The 20,278-nt window shown below is 42.9% G+C and overlaps 3 protein-coding genes across 7 annotated transcripts; 1 reads left to right on the forward strand and 2 right to left on the reverse strand.

The window, feature by feature from the left end:
* Positions 1–1,999: 1,999 nt before the first annotated feature.
* Positions 2,000–18,184, reverse strand: LOC126867829 (E3 ubiquitin-protein ligase TRIM9). Its single transcript, XM_050622807.1, has 11 exons — positions 18,036–18,184; positions 14,934–15,170; positions 13,354–14,822; positions 12,598–12,882; positions 6,750–6,845; positions 5,910–6,303; positions 5,511–5,543; positions 4,827–4,999; positions 4,529–4,667; positions 3,669–3,899; positions 2,000–3,600 (listed from the first exon to the last, which is right to left on the reverse strand). Exons 3-11 carry the CDS (start codon positions 13,840–13,842, stop codon positions 3,272–3,274), a joined length of 2,169 nt encoding a protein of 722 aa, XP_050478764.1. The 5' UTR covers positions 13,843–14,822; positions 14,934–15,170; positions 18,036–18,184; the 3' UTR covers positions 2,000–3,271.
* Positions 15,229–18,535, forward strand: LOC126867800 (L-2-hydroxyglutarate dehydrogenase, mitochondrial). Of its 5 annotated transcripts, XM_050622754.1 has the most exons (9): positions 15,230–15,533; positions 15,612–15,746; positions 15,968–16,079; positions 16,425–16,626; positions 16,785–16,997; positions 17,154–17,345; positions 17,434–17,705; positions 17,778–17,957; positions 18,040–18,535. In XM_050622754.1, the coding sequence occupies exons 3-9, from the start codon at positions 16,006–16,008 to the stop codon at positions 18,233–18,235; spliced, it is 1,329 nt and encodes a 442-aa protein (XP_050478711.1). In that variant the 5' UTR covers positions 15,230–15,533; positions 15,612–15,746; positions 15,968–16,005; the 3' UTR covers positions 18,236–18,535. The 5 variants fall into 5 exon arrangements, with proteins under 5 accessions (XP_050478709.1, XP_050478711.1, XP_050478710.1 ...); XM_050622752.1 differs by lacking the exon at positions 15,612–15,746 and having other exon boundaries at positions 15,229–15,611; XM_050622753.1 differs by lacking the exon at positions 15,612–15,746.
* LOC126867815 (post-GPI attachment to proteins factor 2-like) lies at positions 18,467–20,208 on the reverse strand. Its single transcript, XM_050622783.1, has 4 exons — positions 19,687–20,208; positions 19,324–19,570; positions 19,041–19,256; positions 18,467–18,967 (listed from the first exon to the last, which is right to left on the reverse strand). Exons 1-4 carry the CDS (start codon positions 19,915–19,917, stop codon positions 18,840–18,842), a joined length of 822 nt encoding a protein of 273 aa, XP_050478740.1. The 5' UTR covers positions 19,918–20,208; the 3' UTR covers positions 18,467–18,839.
* Between the last annotated feature and the right edge of the window lie 70 nt (positions 20,209–20,278).

Genomic DNA, 20,278 nt, shown 5'->3' on the forward strand with positions numbered 1-20,278 from the left:
AAGTCGACGTAAGTTTGTTCATATTTGCGAAACAATTTCAGTAACCCATTGATTTGGAATCTTTTTGGAGCAAGGAGTAAATAATCCGAGATACAGGCAAGTAATTAATTAGCAGGAAAGACCGATTATCATCGAGAGTTTTCAACCGTGGAAATTAGGAATGGAAAGTAGGAGTTTAACAAATTTACAAAAAAACTTGGACGATTAGAAAATATTATTTTTTTTTTTTGTTTTCTAATTACGAATAACTATTACAAATCGACGAGAGAATTTTTTTTCTTTACCAATAACAAACAATGAAACAAAAAATTCTCTTCATTGTTCGGGCTGTTTGTATAAATATAAAGATTAAAATCTATCTGAATAAAAAATATCTTAGCGTTCGAAGTGAAACGATACGGAAGATGCCGTGTGAAAATCGCAACGAACGTTTCCTTTCTTTCTCTCGTACGTGTATCGTCGAAGGATTCGATTTTATCCGATAGGTTGAACGCGACGCGATAATCCGTTTCTTGTCGCACAGACAAATCGCTGGTCGGGCACGATAGGCCGCTGCTAATCCTTGGTCTGATCCGAGATTAAATCGAACGCGAACGTGTCCCCGCACTTTCGGCGCATTTGATTCTTCCATCGATGTTCTTGGGTCGAACGTTCGGAATCGTCTACGGAAATGACACTCCCTCCCCTAAGAATCCTTTCACGCATTTATTCACTAGATTGAATCGATCGATCAAGGGACAAGAACGAGAATTGTCTCGTTGTAGTAGTTCCCCGTTGCACCGCTCATACAGCGCACTGTATCGATCATCCTGCTGTCTGGAAAGGTTAAACGCGCACGGGTGTTGTTCGAAGCTTTACCTCCCCGAAAGTAATTATGTATGAATCGAACGATTGATTTGGTTAGCTCGAGTATAGGGTGATAGCAGTCCCATGCCAGTTTGCCTGCTTTTATTTCTCATCCTCGTTTCGACATCCAACTTTTTTTCGTGGACAACATGTCGAACGAATCAATGAGAGAATCCATTGTTCACGGTATAGAGCGTAAAGGCCTGGCGCGCGAATTGGCGGTAACAGACCGTTTCGATTATCGATAATTCAGCGCACAAATAAAGGAGTATCTCGATGCAAACTTAACGCGTATTTCAGTTCTCGACACAGAGGAAAAACGTAGTAGTGGCGATAGTAGTAGTGGTGGTAATAGTAACAGGAGTAAGAGGAATAGGAGGGGGAAAGCGCAACCGGCACGCGTTTCGCTACGGAAGCTGCTACGATTTTTAAAAACAAACGGAGACACAAGCTTTGCTTCCTCCCGGCTCGATTTTGCGGTGAAAGACGAAACTCCGCGGTGATTCTTCTACCGTGGCGTTGCGCCACTTTCCTGGCTTCTGGTTTGCTCAGCGGGAGGTAACTCGAGGCCTCTCGCTCTCTCGTCCTCCCTCACCATCTTCGCGACAATTTTCTTTCGTTTGTTCACGGTTTCCGACTCGAAACGTCCGGTCTGCCTCCTGTCTGGTATCGTCTCGATCGATATCCGATTTTTATCCTTCATATTCATCGGCAAAGTTTACGTCGCATCTCGTTAAAATTTGCTTGCAACTTTCCCAGCCAATAAAATAGTAGGACAAAGAGAATAAGTAGCACCGTGACATCGATAATTACGTTACCGACGTAATTCGAGCTATCGGCCTACTTAGCTCCGCTTATTTTATCTTATATTTCCCATCCGACAGAACCGCAGATTACTTGCTCGTTTCTTAACCTGCGACTCAGTGGTAATGGGAGACCATATCAGCAACGTTCTAACGGTCTTATCATTGGAGTAACAAATTAGCGAAACGCTTTAACGAGTTTTATTTAATTTCGACATTGTATTCCTATCGCCCACTTCGCGACATCTCCTCCTACTCGATTACAAGTCGTGCGGCGTTTGATGCGCGACCGAGTATCGGTATAATTTGCTGGGTAGCATAGAGACGATCGTCATCGAGCGGCCTATGTTAGTTTTTGGTGTGTTTTATTGATAGGATTGTAAATACAGTTGGCAAATTTATCGGAAATACAATCGAAATATATATATACAGATATGTACAACGCCGATCTTGATCCCTCTCGCTGACGGGAGGGACAGTTTCACGAGTGTGCGCTGCAACATTTATTTTAAATAAGCTTAAGTTCTCGAATACTCGCAGTTTTCGCTTCGAACGAAGCTGAGAAATGGTCGCTCGCATATTTCTAGGTAAAAAATAGTATGTGAAGAGAAAAGGGGAGAAAAGAAAAACAACAACATGAAAAGTGACGAAAAATAGCGCGATTAAAGCAAGTAATTGGAAAGATGGGCGCGACAAAACCGAACACGGAGAAGGGTAGACGGAAACTTCTATCGGGGACTAGAAAACGTTTACTCGACTCGTTACTTTTCGTTAAAGCTTACGAGTTTATGTGCATGCGTGCTTGTTTCTTCGTAGCGTATTTGCTTGTTCGCGTTCTTTTTTCCTCTGTACGTTCCTCCCTTCCTTTTATTTCTCGCAATGCATCTTACTAAATATCAATAGAGTTTACCTTACGCCTACGCGACTACTACACTTATACGTATCGATATGGATAAGAATACGACCGCGCTGATGATCGTTAGACGGAAAACGTTTCGGCTTACCTACTTATCGAGAATGGCAGTCTTCGATTCGATAAATCTTGCTATTGGCAGTGATTTTGCACGAAAACTCGAGAAAATTCCGCGCGTCGTAAGAATCGCCGTTTGCAGAATAGAATAAATGGATATTTCGATTCGACGTCGTCCAGACATACTTTCCCTTTTATAAAATTCCGTTTATTCACCGAGAAAGGTTGGCAAAATCTCGTTAAAAGGCACATCGTTTCATCGAAACGATATCGCCGAACGTGAACGGATGGATCGACGGGCAACCAGACGCACGCTGGTTACCTCGCGTGTACTTTACGAGAGGCCACGAACCATTTACGAACGTAAAAACAAAAACTAGCACGGTGATCTCCAAAATACCGACAAAGTACATTTTCGAATAGAGAATAAAATATCGAGTGATTGCTCGATATCTGCAGAAGAAAAACTAGATTTACATTTGAAAAATCATCGTTAACCGGTCGTACATCAGTTGGTCTCACCGAGGCACTCCTCGACGATCTTCTCGAGCTGACCGTTGAATTCCCTGGACGATTTGTCGGTCGGAGCCGAAGCGGAACCGAGCGAGCCGACTTCCTGCAAGAGGCCCTTCTTCAGGACACTTAGGTACCCCTAGCTCTGAATCGCGTCCGTCATGTATTCCTCGTGCAACGCCAACAGGTGACGAGGGACGTCTAAGGCTGTGTGCAAAGTGACGGTCACCCCGCGATTCAAGCTGACAGCTGGATAAAATACGCCGTACAGATCGCGAAACGCGATTCCCCCTTGCGGCTGGTCGTTGACGAAGAAACGAAGCGTATGCGTCGTGTCCAGATCCAAGAGAACGCCCACCGTCGAGCCTTGTTGCACGCCACCTTCGGTTCTTTGCGCGTGTCCCCCGCCGTGCATGAACCAAGAACGTTGCCGATCTATGTACATGCTCCAACCTTTGTCGTCCTTGCCTACGGGTGAAATCGCTGTTAGAGAATTTCGGTGGCCGTGATCGGCGACGCTACGTAAATCAACTCACCGAGCATTCGATCTCGCGATACTTCGGCTCTGGCTATACCGAACGCCGGATCGGTGTCGCTGTGATAACGATCGATCGTCAGCTCCCAATAATGGACGCCCCGTGAAAATCCGACGCTCGAGAGGACGACTCGATGCTCGTAGCCTTCGCAGGACGCGCTCATCGCATCCTCGGAAATTGATACCTCCTGTGGTATACCGGATGCCCCGGTCGCCCACGAGAACCACGCCACTGTTCAACAAAGCGATACGGATCCCCGTGCCGTTAAATAATCGAACGATCGATTCTGCTCGTCGCTCGGTTTCTACTCTACCATTGTTCTCGAATGACGACCGACGAAATCGAGTGGACAAACTCGATGCGACTACTACACTCGCTCTGGTCGATGTCGTCGTCACTCCGAGTAGTGGAAATCGAACACTGCGCGAGATAGAAACCGGAACCACGGCTAAGGCTCGCGCGATACCGATATATGTACACCGTACATGCTCGCGTATATCGAAATGTCGCGGACAAATCGGATTTTCGTTCCCGATATACTCTTGAGACGCGTATCGCTTCGATAAATCCTAGTCGACGATGAATATTCTCGAAATTGCGTCAGCGTCATCCAATCGCGTCTCGTACAAATATCGTCGTCGGCGCCGACGAGCTGAGGTTTTCATTTATCTCGACACACGTTCTGCTGGAAATCGATCGGCCGTCGCTCCATCTCTGGTAACCGTTGATATTTGTTCGTTCCGCGACGATTTACTCTCGGCGAGAAACGCATCGGGACACGACGGAGAAAATGACAAAAAGACGGGATATAGCGACGCTAGGCGAAGCGTAAGAAAGTAGAGAAAGAAAGGGAGACTCACCCTCGGCTGTCTGAAGACCGATCAACTCCGAATACTCGCCTTCCCCGGCGCTATTGAACGCCCTCACTCTGGCGTTGTACAGAGAATTGAAATGCAATCCGTCCACGGTGCAGATCGTCTCTCGGCCACAGTATACTTCCTGATCAAACACACGACGAGACAATTCATTCAGACAGCTGGATTCTCGATGGAATACAACTTCGTTCGTTCGTTCGATGCGCCGTGTATCGTTCGCCAATCGTCTTACTATATTCGTCGAGCGGTGGACGCGACGCTGAGCGAAAAATTTCTTATTTACCCTGAACTCGCCGCCGCACCCATCGTCCAGTTCCAATAGGTACCCCTCGATCGCAGGACCTCGTTGACCGGCGCACCCTACGATTCCGTGTCCAGGTGGAGGTTGCCAAGCGACTGTCACGCTGTTGTTTTCCGCGCTGCATTCTTCCGGTATCAATATCGGGGCTCCAGGGGCTACAAAAATTCTCAGCTACACGTCTCCAACCAGCGACAACCAACCGATAAAATCAGAAAGAAAGAAAGAAAGAAACACAAAGGCGATTCTTCGCTGTTTCTTGCTCCAGCGAAAGAGCTTCCAACTACCCATAGAATCTCTAGATACGCTGCAGAGACGAGGTTCGCCGATAAAACTTCTTCGAGAATCTCGCAGGGACTGAAACTTTCGTACGATCGGCGAACGCTCGAGAACACGATTCGGCTGGAGATATTTGCGCGAAACTCTTTTATGAAATTAAAAGCGTATAAGCGTTTTTGCGAACTGTCCGGACTTGGGTTAACCTTCTTGAAAGAGAGAAAGAGAGAGAGAGAGAAACAGACAGACAGAAAGGGGGAAGAGAGAGAGAGAGGCAAAAACGCCTGTTCAAACAAACCATACTTAAAATAGTATACCGTGAAGTTACACAAAAATTTGTCGTCAATAAACAGAAACGCGAGTTGGAAAGTTTCGATTCCTTCGTCCAATTACCTGCGATCGGGAATCGTTCTTCTCCTTCCGATGCTGCGTCCAACATAAGGCAAACAGTTTACATTCGACCAATGTCACGAAACGAAGCAATTTTCGTACAATGCATCTTTCTTTGTTCTTTTTCTTGCACCCTCGACAAACCAGAGATGTCGATGTCGAAAGAGGAAATAATCATCCTTATTTACACGTTACAAAGTACAACTCGATGTTCGAGCCTTTGGTTTGTCTCGCGGTTAAGAAAGAAGAAACGAAAAGGAAGTAAATCGACGGGATCGTGATACAGAGAAAAGCGTAAAAAAGGATCGAATCGGATCGATTCGAACGTGAAGCGGAGAGTGGGAAAAGGGAAGCAGATGAGAAAGAGAGAGAGAAAGAGAGAGAGAGAGAGAGAGAGCTTACGTTTCAACTGAACAAAGGTAAGTTGATCGATAGCGCGACGCAACGGTTTGTCATCCAGAGTAAGATCGAGCAACGGCAGTCGAGCGATTTCTTGGACTCCCTCGGCGCCACCCCAAGAGCCAGCAGCGGTAGCAGCTCTGACCGAGAGCATTCCACCGATTTGGAGAAAAGCCGCGCTATCGTTTTCTTTTAAGGCTTCGATGCAAAAGGTGAGAAGCGCGGTGGTCGCCTGTAGATGAGACGCGCATCTGGCCACTTGATCCCGCAAAGAACGCACTCTCGCCTCACGGGTTTGCCGCGCCGCTTCGATCAGTCGAGATTTTCTCGCCTGTAAAAGACTCACCAAATTCGCCACCCTATCCTCCACCTCTTCCTCCAACGTGACGCACTCCTCCTGTCAACATACGTGAAAATCGTCAAAGTTCCGTTCGTTCGAACGAAAAGGATACGATCACACGATTCGTCAAATATTTATCGCTCCCTCGTATACCGTACATTCGCTGCGTGTCTTTTGTCATTTCAAACGATGATATCTAATTGCCAGCGTAGGAGCAGGACGCATAGGACGCTGAGACGAAGTATTGGCGTTGGCGACATGGACGCGCCGATATATCAGCGTGGACAAAGCGACCAACTAGCGGATACAGAGGCGAATGAGCGAAAGGAGCAGGAATTGTCGACACGGGAAAACGGACGAGAAAGAGAAGAAAGGGAGAGTGCGGCAAAGAGAGAAAGGGAAGCAGCTGATGTAATTATCGCGCGTATAGTCCTCCCGTAATTTCACGGAGACCAAACCTGACGAGGGGAAATTTAAGAGGAACGTTCAAGGTAAATACTCACGTGCACTTTGTCCGTCATTCCCTTGAGCCTCTGAATGAATTCCGTCGTCGAGCGGGCTCTTTCCGATAGTTGTTGCAAATTTTGCGAGAGCTCCGTCTGTAACCGCATCAAACGATTATCGCGTTAACGCCGAATTTGCATTTTCCCTTAACACTCTTACCGAGGCGCCGAACGAACTACAGTATCGATTTTGTTGTTCCCGTATATCCCTTCGTTCGTCTGTCTGTTTGGCTGCTGGCTTTTCGATATCTACCGAACTAGACGAACGTCGCGTCGGTAGTTTGTGCCAGGATGTAATCGAGTTACTCTTGCCGGATTAGCTACGACCGCAGCTCCGTCCTAGCTAATTTCCGCAATTTTACTCGTTAACTTTCCAAAGGAAATCCTACGGACGATTGGCAATACCGCACCGCCATCGTCAAATTCTTCGGAAATTCTCCGGTTAACAAGTCGGTTGCTTCTCTTATTCGTTGCGGTTAGTTGGCAAGATTTTTCGATCCGCGTGTTTCTTTCGTTGACGAGATATCGGCCGGCGTATCGCGGATACCGAAACGATGCGTCGCGGCGCAGGAAACGTTAATTAAGTGGCTCGATCGAATCTCGCTGGGCTACTCGTTGTAAGTAATTGCAACGGTCGAGGGTGCTCGGATCGATCTCGCCAAGCATTCTCCTTTCTCGAGACCTCCTTTATGCGCGCATCGTGTACGTATCGTTGTAACTCACCGATATTCTCTCTGATGGCTTTTTCCGAGCGCAATTCGTACAGAATGTAAACTATGTACGAGGAGATTTTGTCCGTATCGTTTTCGACGCCGTTTCGATCGAGAAACGGTTAACGATCGTATCAGCTTGTCGAGAAACAGGTAGGGAAGATCGTTTCGAGATACCCGTTCGGTGTCGCTTAATTCTCGATGGATATCGCAAAGGAAAGCTTCCTTAGGACGTCGTCGCTTATCCGTGGCAAAATCTACGAGTCGTAAGGAAGATCGCGCGTCGTTTACCGCAATCTAGAAGCGTCACGACGACGCGACAAATGTCGACGATGTCGAATTAAAAGCCAGGTCGACGACCGTTCGCTCTATCCTCTTGTTCGTAAATCACGGCGCACTGCATTTTCATCAGACAGTGGCAACACCCTTCCTTCTTTCTGCTTTGTATCGTCCTTCTTACTTAACGTTAACCAGAACAAAGTCATCGTTCGAGGTTACGAACGATACCGATGCGAAACCGAGGAAGTTGATACTTTTATACTGGCGTCTATCCGTCACGCGTATAAAATCTCGGTGAATAGATGTTCGATCAACGATGTGAGATGAAAGGAAGAGAGGAAGGAAGCGATAGAGCTCCGCTATGGACTACGTTTTATGTTACGCGCATATATCCACGACACAGATAGATACAAAAGACAGAAAACACCCATTTTCGAGCTGTTTCAACGACGATGTCTGGCATGCGGAGGAACGGCGGCTTCGGCTGAAATCGATTGTGTTCTATTCGACCACGACTACCACTACCGGTTGGCCAACTTGCGTACATCTACGTGACAAACAGGAGCAGACAACTTTAATTCGTTGCGTTAATCGACTTCGATAACTTATATAATACGATGGTAGATAGACCTTGATTGATACGTCGATTGATCGAATCAACGTTTGTGCCAGATTCCATCGGTCCTCGACAGCTATCTTTTCGCTTCACGTTGCTGAATCGTATCGATAACGAACGTATCGTAGACGCAACCATAATCGCTACTTACGGGCCAATTGTAACTAAAACTACATAGTTCGATAAGGAATAAATTCGGTAACATTTTCACCGAAGTCGAGCGAAATTATGTACTAATTGCCGAAACATGTAATCATGGTATCGTACTATCTAAGCACAATGTATACTTGTGTGTACACATATACATATATCGCGAGATGGCAAAGCTCCCTCATGGGGCTCCTGACAGAAACAAACCTTCGCGTTCGCCTGCAGACCCTTACACTTTCCACAGGCGTGCGCGCGTACAGCTCGCCATCGATTCGCCAGAAATATCAACCCCCAGTCAAATATTCTATCTCTTTTCACACGTACGTGCTCCTTTGCCTCTGAATCGCGATTTACGTTATCGTTTACGCGAAAGTTCGAAAGTATCGTAGATAAACACGTTCGAAAGATCGTAGAGTAAATTTAAAAAGACGATTAATCCCCCACTTGGCGGCCAATTTACGGCACGTGTCGTATCCTAAAGTAACCGACATAAAAGAAGTCGGCCCGTTCCTTACGCACCCTACGCCACGCACAGATACTACTCTACCTTCGTATTTATTACGCGTTCCCTACCCTTAAACAGTGACTCACCACTTTTTTCAGCTTCGTTTCAGCCATCCTTCTGCCTCGTATTTACGCCGCACGCTTCCAAATTGGATTTTTCGTAGAAAATTCGAAACATAGAAGGCTTCTACAGCTGCGAGCCACCGGAGCATCTTCGAATCCGTAAGCAAAAAATTTGCAAGTTATCAGGACGATATTTTTAGAAGATGAAAGGGAAGGAAACGAAGCGACCGCGGCTCGTACTTACACGTCGTGGACGACGAACCATAAGACGGCTCGTTCCTTGAACCATAACGGCACCACATACCATTCGATCATTCTCTGCTACGAAAGATGTTTCCAACGAACCGAATAGCGTTTATCGAGACTGCAGAAAGAGAAATTTATTCACGTATGAAACGAGGGAACCAGAAGGGAGCAAACAGGAGGGGAGAAGAGGGGGAGAGAAAGAGCAACTTATCGACTCGACTAGGGTGCATTTTCCATCGTTAAATTCGCAATGAAACACGCCGATTCGGTTGGAGGGGAATCAAAGGACGAGTAACAGAGAAAAGGAAAGAGAATGCGGGGGCGCTGGCGAGGAAATCTTCACGCCATGGCACGCCACGGCACATTTCGTGCGTAGCAGCACTATGTAATAAGACGTGCGTTTTCATCCTTGGCTAGCCTCTGACCCTGTGCGTGTATCGCGCATCACTTTATCACGACCGATCAAGCCACCATAAATATCTGAGACATTCTGCCGACATTTCTATGAATAGTACTCCCGTAACGAGCGTCAGACGCTTCCCTCTGCTAACGAATTCACCGGCTAACTCTAAATATATCGGTAATTTGACGTCTGATAATTACGATATTGTATCAAATTCTCTGCTGTGCGCGGAGACAAAATGGGATCACCTAAAAAGCGATAGATCGACGCAGAGAAGAAAATTTGCGTATACGCGACGGCTCGATCTTGCGTTACTTATTCGATGTTAGCGAATAAATTACACGAAAACCAGACGTTTCGACGGTAAAAGCGTATGGCGCAAGAGCATCCCGTGCGCATACTTTTTCCAATACGCGCGTCTACGCACGCGTATACGTACCTTTTGTTTATTTACCTACGGGAGGACCCATACAGAGTATCAAAGTCTGGCACTGTTTCAAGAACTATTTTCGTTTGTAAGCTCTCGCGTCCCCGTTGCACTTGCCGTTTCCCCTTCATCTTCGCCTCGTAATTCTCTTACCGCGATTCCCAATTCCCCTTTTTCCCCGAAATTCACCGTAACAACTCGTCTACCAATTCAGCAGAAATTTTTGGAAAATTCCTTCGAAGCGAATGCCGGCCACTGCTTCAAGTTCGAACGCACGGCGCGCAGATTCTCGTCTCTGGCCCTGAAATTTAAACGCGGGTGGTGTTCTTCCGTCGACCATCTGTCAGCCATAGAACTCAATTCCATCCACCCTCTTCATCTTCTTCGCGCGCGTTTCCAACCACTTACGTGACTCTTTCTACTTTCACCGCGTTTATTTAGAACGCGCCCGTTCTCCTCTTTATCCCAAGATGTCAATTTTCATGAAATATTCGCGCTCTCTATCTCGCTAGAAACGTCCCTGCTTATGCCAAGCTGGACAAAATGTATTATCATCCGCGATAGCATGGTCCTCGTGCAATGACATATCGACGACACAACTAATAAACGACTAATATCTCGCTCGTGAACAGACGCGATTCCATACTGACGTTACTTCAATCGCAGCATCGAACCGTTATCACCGATTTATTGCGGGATATACAAATATCGGGGCTTCGTCAACCGGACGAACTTTATGGATAGCGCTTGATCGAACTGACTAGATGCACCTCGAACGGAATAATGCTTCTTCGCTTTATGTTCCATTTTTCGCTACGAATACGAGTCGTTTGCCAAAACGAACATAGTCTTAAAATACTCGGCGAGAAATGAAACCATATTAAACGTTATTAGCGACGACGTCGTTTCAAAGCGGTTTTCATTTCGAGGCGGTACGTTAAATCGCGTCGCAAAGAAAGAGAGAAAAAAAACGGGAGAAAGAAAATATTAAAGAAGAAAGGAAAAGAAAGGCGAAGAAGGAGAAAAGCAAGAACCGCGGACGTACAGCCGTAGCCACAGTCGTGGCATTAACGAAGACGCGGTCGGCCGTTCTAGCCTTTCCTCGAGGATTCATCTCTGTTCCATGTATCGTCGTCGACAGCTAACAAACCAGCTGCTAGTCACGCGTATGAAAGGCATCTTACGTTGTATGTGTATGTACGTACGCGTACACAACTACCGAGCCATTTTCCGACAAGTTTCCATTTATGGAATCTAATGATACGCGACTCGTCTAGAAGGTTTCGCGTACTTGGGTATTCGCTTTTGCCAACACATCGGTCTTTCGATTTTCTACCCGTTCCTCTATACCTTTCGAGTTGTTACTCCCGCTCGAAACTTATCCGAGCTGTATCGCGTTATCGACGAAACAACGAGACGTCGCGTCGTTTTATCGTCTTACTGTCTCGTCAAAATCGAGGATAGCTGCGTGAGAACGAGATGAAAGAGCCGTGCGTACACGCGAAAGGATACGAGAACAGAATCGAATATCGAGGGGTGAAAATATAATAAGAACACTTGTCGAGAACACGATGCGCGCTCCAATTTCTTCTATGCTCTCGATTGTACGCGGAAAGGCCACGTGTGGACGACCTTTTTTCTTCAGATTCATCGAGCCCCATTCTCGTTTCGAAGAATCGAACAATACAAATTTTACGCTCCCATGGCAAGCCGGATGCGATCACGATTACGCGAACAATTAGTCGAGGAAACGTACTCTTTTCTCTCTTTCTAAACGCATACGCGCTTATGTATGCCGGCTTAACAACGGATATACATCGATCGCGCGACTATTCGTTAGGTTATCGCATCCTGTAACGTCGATTCGTTAAAGTTACATAGAAAGGTACAATGAGATAAAGAACCGTGTCTGTGATATTCGAATTTTGTTGAATTACGAGAAACTATGCCGCCGCTGGTATTCGATTCGTAATTATGTAGCACGTTGTGGCGATGCGACATGCTGTTATTTACATCGAATCGTCGGTAGAAGGCGATCGATCGATAAACGAAACGAACGGCAAGATCGCGAAAGCGATGTAAACAGACAGGTGTGCGCAAGTTTGGAAGAATTATCGCGTCACAGATATAGAGCGATATATCCAGCGTAAGTCGATCCAATAATTTCCTCGACTTTTCTCTCGCTTTAGCTGCGGTGGCGGTCGTTGATCTCTAGTTGCCGCATGTACCAAAATAGTTACAATGATCGTGCTCCGTAAATGAACTTAGAACTAGTTTCGTCAAGGTCACTGACAAATCCGTCATTGCTTCGAACCAAGGGCGAAGACAGTAGAGATAATGCTTGTCTGATAACAGAGCCGGATTGTTCTGTTCCATTATCCGTAGAAACATCGCGACCACGAAGATTCGTCGATATTCGTTGGCCAAGAATAAAAGATAAAAAGACTTGCCTTTTGGGCCTTGCAGGCTGCGGCTAACGGCAGTACATCGTGGGGATGGGCTGCGTGACGATCTCGAAGACAAAGAGCGCATATTGCGATCTTGCAAAGAGCGCAGTAAAGCGTCAACGTTTCGCCGTTGTGATCGGTACATAGCGGTGTAGTTTCCATGGCAGGGCCGCGAGCACCTTTACCTCCGTTCGATTGCCAGCTGCCCCGAGGCGGGCCCAGATTGTGCGTTGCCAAAGGTCCCCTTTTCGGATGACACGATTCTCTGCATCCGTCGCAATACAACACCTAAAACAACCATCGCCGAATCTTTTAGTTTTCGTCGAAATTTTATCTTTCGTCTACGCGAAACGTCTATTCACCGATTCTATCCGATCGATACGTTCGAAAAGGTAAATAAACATACGTAAAAATACTACTCTCGGTTTCGTCTCGACTTCTTCACGCGCCAGATGCGTTTCCTTAATTTCGACTCGACGCTTGTCGATCGTAATCATCGAGAAACGTAAAAACGTAAGAACAAAGAAAGGGATATTTTTAATCGCGTAATTACGTAGCAGGTTATCGCGCCACTGAAACAAACTGACGGATGACGTATGGACATTTGCATACGCGTTTTACTCGCGTGTATGTCAAAGTTTATAGCGGATTATATTCACAGCGATCGGATGGATATAGAACAAGATAGAAGAATAGAAGAATCGGGAAGAGAAGAGAAGAAACGCGAGGAAAGAAAAGTACAGAGGAGCGTTAACCAACCTCGCATTGCTCGCAGGCGACAGTCGCGTCCCGAGGTTCGGCTTCGCACATTTGACATTGCAGTCTCGTGTTTCTCGATTCTTGATATTTCTCTACGATATGTTGCATCGCCCTGTACTTGGGCAAATTGTGAGCCCCTCCTTCGTCGAAGTAAACGGTTTTCTGACAAACGGGACAGGAGAGACACAAAGTGCCTCCTGACGGTGGAAAGCCTCCGTTTCCGGGTGTGCCAACATAGCTTCCTGGTCGCGAGCTGGTCGACGTGCTGCTGCACACCACTCCGGAATCCGTCTCGGAAAGAATCGAGAGTTTATCGGCTTCCTGGTCGGATCCTGGCGCGTTCGATGAATCGGTTGTCGACTCCGGGGGAGAATCCGGGGGTGCTTGCAGATTAACAGCGCACGCCAGACAAAGGGCATGCCAACAGGGTAAAAGTACCGGCTCGACGAATAATTCTTTGCAACAAGGGCATCGTAGCTCGTCCTCCATTCTCGCGAGTCCTCGCGAATCTTCGCGACGAGAAAAAGACTCGTCGCGCGCGCGCCTTCCAAGTACGAGTACTTACTTCTCGCTGACCTCCACCAACCGTTTGCTGACTCTCTTCCAATCCCTGCACTCTCAGCTTCTTCTCTATTTCGATCACGCTCTTTCTTCTTTCGCAATTCTTTCGAACGTTCCCGCTACGCTTTCTTGTATTTCCTATGATCTCTCTCCTGCAACATACCTTTCTTTCCACGCCTACAACAATATTATGCTCCTTCGTCCAACGAAAATAACGACGCGCGGCAATGTACCGCTTTTTCACTCCGGTAAACTAGAAATTTTATTTCGATGGCGGCTTCTCGATTCATTCGGTACAATGATACACCACCAGAACGGTGTACCCTCTTCTCTCAAAGTGAATCACATTCGTTCGGGGAGATCATTTCGTATCTTGTCTTTCTTTCGATTATCCTTCGTCCATCGATTGCACGTACATCACATGCGATCCATAAAAGTACCGACTTTACATTTTTCACTGATCCAGTTTGCAAGAGACGCCCAACGCAACTACTGTATATCTTACTTCTTCTCAACTAAGTCCACTCAAATTTCGATTCGATTCGTTCTTCAAATTACTACCGCGATTACACCAATTTATCATTTAACTAAGTATGTAAATCTATTATTTCGTTTCAGTTTTATAAATACCGGCACAACAAATTCACCATACGACACACATTGCGAGACGTCACCGGGTTGACTGACTCCCGACGCCGTAGTACCTTTGCGCATCGTAGACGCGCACTATGGTTCAGGGACGACATTCGCCATTTACCACCCGGCCATCATACAGAATATTCATTTTTTACTACTTTCGCGTCTCTTTTGTATCTATTCCTTTGCTGTACCCACTAATATGTAATATACATACATACATATATACATATATATAGACGTACTATTTTTCGTGATTCATTTATGCATCTCTAAAAATGTGTCATTAATATCGTTAGACTTTCAGACGATGTAAGTATACATGTACATAGATAGCCGTAAAAATCATATAAAAGCCATTGGTAATCACAAATGACACATACTTCCCTGTTTTTTCGTCATATTCTATTGAAAAGAGTTGCAAATGGTCCACGTTATTTGCTATATAATTGTTATAACATAAACAATTTTGTCAAATTTTCATTTCGATGACATTTTTTCGATATTCCTCGTCCATCGATTTTTTAAATAACTCGGGATACACGCACCTAAACGTGTGCTACTTGAAATCCGATCACAATAAGCAACAAATTTTCATCATATCTCGTTCGCTCATGGACCTAAAAAAAGATCGACGGTAACTAGGAGAGACAAAAGAATGTTGATGAAGGAAAATTCGTACGTAAATAAAGAAAAATAAATTCAGATTGCTAGATTCTCGATTGCATCGCCTTGTGTCTCATAATTTTAATTAAAATAACAAAATAAGTTTATTTATTTCTTTCTACATCGATTCTCTCCTTCGCTTTAAATCGATAAGATAAAATTCATGTATCCACGTGCAAGGATAATTACGAACTTAATGATATGAAAAGAAACCCGTAGAGGCGCCACATACTAGGTAATACTACACAACTTTATCAAGCGACATCAGGCACACACTGAAAATTGACGTCACAACTATGCATATATTTGTTGGTTCGGTAAGCGAAAAAATGTACGATTAGGAGATATTTCACGTAGAATTTCATATGAGATGACAATTTTTCGAAAATTTGCAGGTAAGAGAATGCTTCATGGTCCGCTTGGTTATTCTTCCTTCATTGTTGGTTAACGCACGTGCTTTTTATCATATCTGTATATGTACACCATGTTAAAAATATCATTGAAAATTTGGTAATGCAAATTAACCAAAGGTTAATCAAATAAACTCGTATTTTTGTGCAAACATATACATCTAAACGTAATGTTAATTCTTGATAATGGTGTTTCTTTAAACTCAATCGAATTCAAGCATGACACGCCATAACACATGATTTCCGAAATATCAATATATGTACATGTTTTAACGCATACTTGGAAAAATTATTTTCTCAGAGTTTCGAATAAAACTGATTCTCATCTCTCTTTTTTTTAGTAAAATTTCATGTGGTTGATCATCGTACAAAATCAAATATGTTTGCATTATTGACAAAAAGAATTTTGTTACCGCAACTTATTTGTGCATATCGTTGTAGATCCACTTCCAGGTTAGTCGATTTTATAAAGTGTTATACCTTTTTATTTATTCGACCTGAATTGATATTAATCCAAAAGAGATATCGTAAACAGAGACGGTCTGGGGCTTACAGTTTTACCGGGATATTATTAACACGACTGGTCCTCCATTTTTAGTTCATTGATTAAATTTTAGATAGAGTGCCACCAAATCCGTACCGGTCCACAGGGATTTTTCCCAATTTCCCCGATGTCCCCGACCAGTCCGCTGCTGATCGCAAAATTTAAAAACTAACTAACATACAGCGCGCAGCTTTCAAATTGCACGAATTAAATGAAATTATAAATACATATTATTTGTAACTGAATAATTTCAGTGCAGAATCATGTGGCGCGTTCGATTTAGTTATCGTTGGAGGTGGCATTGTTGGATGCGCCACTGCACGAGAAATGTTAATAAGACATCCTAACTTAAAGATGGCGATCGTTGAGAAAGAAAACGCTCTGGCGATGCATCAAACAGGACACAATAGCGGTGTAGTACACGCTGGAATTTATTACAAACCTGGCAGTATGAAAGTAAAAACATAGCAACAATTGCATGTTTCTTAACGTGCCTCCTCTTCTTTCCTTTTAAAAGAAATATTGCTTTGCTCGAGTACAATATGACATTTTTAACTGTACAGTAGAATAACGCTTCGTTAAGAGATTTTTGATCCGGCAGGAACTGATTGCAGGCAAAACTATGCGTGGAAGGATTAAAGCTATCCTATGAATACTTCTGCAAACACGATATACCTCACAACAAAGTTGGAAAACTTATAGTAGCTCAAAATAAAGACCAAATTAAACAATTGGACGATTTATATGATCGAGGAATAAAAAATAACGTACCGGATCTCCAATTAGTTGAGAAAGATTGTATATCGAAATACGAAGCTAAATGTCAAGTATTAAAATTATTGTGTTGTTTTTGTAATCGTAAAAATAAGAAACATATATATATATATATATATATGTTTATATATATGTTTTTATATATAAGAAAAAACTATTACGAGTTTCAAAGACTATAATAACAGGAATAATACGTATCTGCTGTACAGGGAGAAAAAGCATTATGGTCACCGTGGACAGGTATCGTCGATTGGGCGGTGGTTTGTAAATATTTTGCCAATGAATTTCAAAAAATGGGTGGGAAAGTATATTTAAATTACGAAGTTACCGGTTTCTCGGAAATGACAGAATCCAAAGGCAAGGAAGAATTATCTCCGATTTTAGTACAATCGAAAGATAAAGTACGTTTAGATGTTACGCGCAAGTTCTATAGTGCGCTATATAGTTCTATCATGCGTAACTTTTTTTTATCTTGTTGTTATATCACAGTGTATCCCGACAAAATATGTGTTAACGTGTGCTGGTTTACACTCGGATCGTCTAGCAGTAATGACAGGATGTGATCTTAGTCCACGTATCGTTCCATTCCGAGGCGAATACTTATTGCTGAGCGATAGCAAAAGGCATTTATGCACCACCAATATATATCCTGTTCCAGACCCTAGATTCCCATTTTTGGGCGTTCATTTTACTCCTAGAGTCAATGGCGAAATATGGCTTGGACCAAACGCAGTTTTAGCATTTGCCAGAGAGGGTTATCGGTACATAAGCTAATAAGTTTTAATTGTATATAATATTTGAATATGCAATTATTCATTATGATATATTCTTAGGTGGCGCGATATAAATATAAGAGACTGTATAGAAATGGCAAAATTTCCCGGATTGTATAAACTCTGTTTCCGGTACTTTATACCAGGATGCAAAGAAATGATTAAATCAATTTTTTATCCACTTGCACTCAGAGATTTGCAAAAATTTATTCCCGAAGTATCCTTTAGAGACGTAAAAAGGTAAACAAAAGACTCTAATATTTCATATTTTATCCTATCGCGGCCGATCGATCATTTTTAATGCATTTATTTACTTACACAGAGGACCAGCGGGTGTTAGAGCACAGGCATTGGACAATAATGGTAATTTAGTAGACGATTTTGTATTCGATGGAGGGAAAGGTAGTATCGGTGGTAGAGTGATGCATTGTCGTAACGCACCTTCTCCAGCGGCAACCAGCGCCATGGCAATAGCTAAATTTATTGCCGATAAACTGGAAACCGATTTCAAGCTTTAACGAGTCTGTAAACTTTAATCTTTAGTTAGAAGGAATTTTAAATAATGAATACTCAAATTCATTGTGTCCAATAATACATGCAAAATTGAAAATTTATGTTTTATAAGTATGTGCGAAAATGTATGCACGAGAATAACTTGTGCTCATGACTCGTGTATATGTAAATCGTAACATGCAAAAAAACATATTTTGTGTTTTTTATGGAACAAAACATTCGTATTACGAAGGACATTCTCTAAAAATAATATTTTAACTTTATGTCACAATATTATTATAACAAGATACAATAATTCTACTATCCATCTTTTTCACTTTTTTCTTTTCCTTTCCCTTCCTTTCCTCTCCTTTCTTCTTTTATTATTTGCCTTCCTATTGATTATTTCGGGAATTTTTTAGTCTATATAATTACCATTATCGAATACAAATATGAAAATTGCTAATTTTACGTTCATCGTCGTCGCGATGTTGATAGAACGTAAAGCATAGAATTTGAGTAGGTGGAAAGATATGATTTTAAACTCCATCGTGATAATTTGAAAAAATTTAAGGCTGAGGTATCTTTCATAGTTGCTTAAAAATGCAATTGCATTTATATGAAATTACGTTAAATTATTTTAAACCCTGTTCCTGATATAATGAGACGCGAATTTGCAAAGTCCCAAGCTGCAGTCGTGTGGAACCCCATATTCGAAAGAACAACTCCATATTCACTTAAAGCAAACATGGAATAAACTGCAATGAAATGAGCGCATCTCATGAATACCTACTATTGTTTACTTGGTTCTGCTGAAATCAATTGACTCACCTAGAGGTTCACAATATTTATTGTGCCTATAAAAAAAGTAACAGGCAAATATTATACAGACTAAATTTAACATCATGGATCTTCGCTTCCACTTTAAGGAAGTAACTTCGAAGGATTCCTTAGCAATGTTACGACAATTTCTCATGATAAAATATGCTATCTGCATATGAATAAAAGACGTTATTAAAAACGTTATGAAAGATAATTTGTGGAAGGCTGAAATAATATAAATTATGTTTTATATTTCAAACATATATCACGCACTGACATCTTTTATACGTACCATAATTTTCAACAGATGTCCAAAAAGTTAATGTTACAAGAGATATGTTTTCAACAGCATAGGTAACTGTCACAATATTACAAATATTTTGTGCCCATTTATAGATATGTTCTTTATAATAACGACGATACATTACTAATACTAAAATTCGTATCAAAGCCTGTATGGCTATTGCAATTTTCCAAACATCTCTTTGTGGTCTATAATGTCCAATAGCAGCAGAGACAGATGGTAAAAAGTTATAAACCTAGCATAGAAGATAATATTACATACATACAAACACACGTGAGCGCGCACGCACACACAACTTATGTTTGTGCAAATATTTTCATAATTTTATATCAGCATGGAAAATATAGTTACCTTACAATGAGTAGAGGTAGAATGCTCAAAATTGTATACGATAGACCATATAATACAAAATATAAATGCGAAAAAGGGCAGAGATACGGTAAACCATGCTATTTTAGCAAAAGGTAAAACGAATCGCGCTTTCAACATGTCGCCTTCCACTAGCGGAATATATTCTGACCCTATTCTGGACTTGTTCATCGTATTATATTCTAGATTATAATTTACGTCATCGAAAACCATCGAATACCCTTAATAGGCTAAAGTGCAAAACGTTTCATCGGTACGCGTAACACGCGTTCCGTTTTTCTTTTTCTTATTACGTTGCTCGGTGTTAAATACAAAATGTCATATCGAATCGAATAATCATTGTGAAATTTCGAAGAAAGACAATTTAACGCGGCGAACAATTTCGATTCTCTTGTCACTAACATTTTTCACATGAAATTTGAGGAAAGGCACAATAATATCATCTTAATGCAAATATAATCGATCACTCGTCGCATACACAATACTCTACACGACATACATCATGACGCAGGAAAGGCGAGAATAAACAAACTAAAATTCTCTATAATGTTTCATACTTCCAATTCCAGATGGC

Source organism: Bombus huntii, chromosome 7, assembly GCF_024542735.1.
Source record: "Bombus huntii isolate Logan2020A chromosome 7, iyBomHunt1.1, whole genome shotgun sequence".
Lineage (NCBI taxonomy): Eukaryota > Metazoa > Arthropoda > Insecta > Hymenoptera > Apidae > Bombus > Bombus huntii.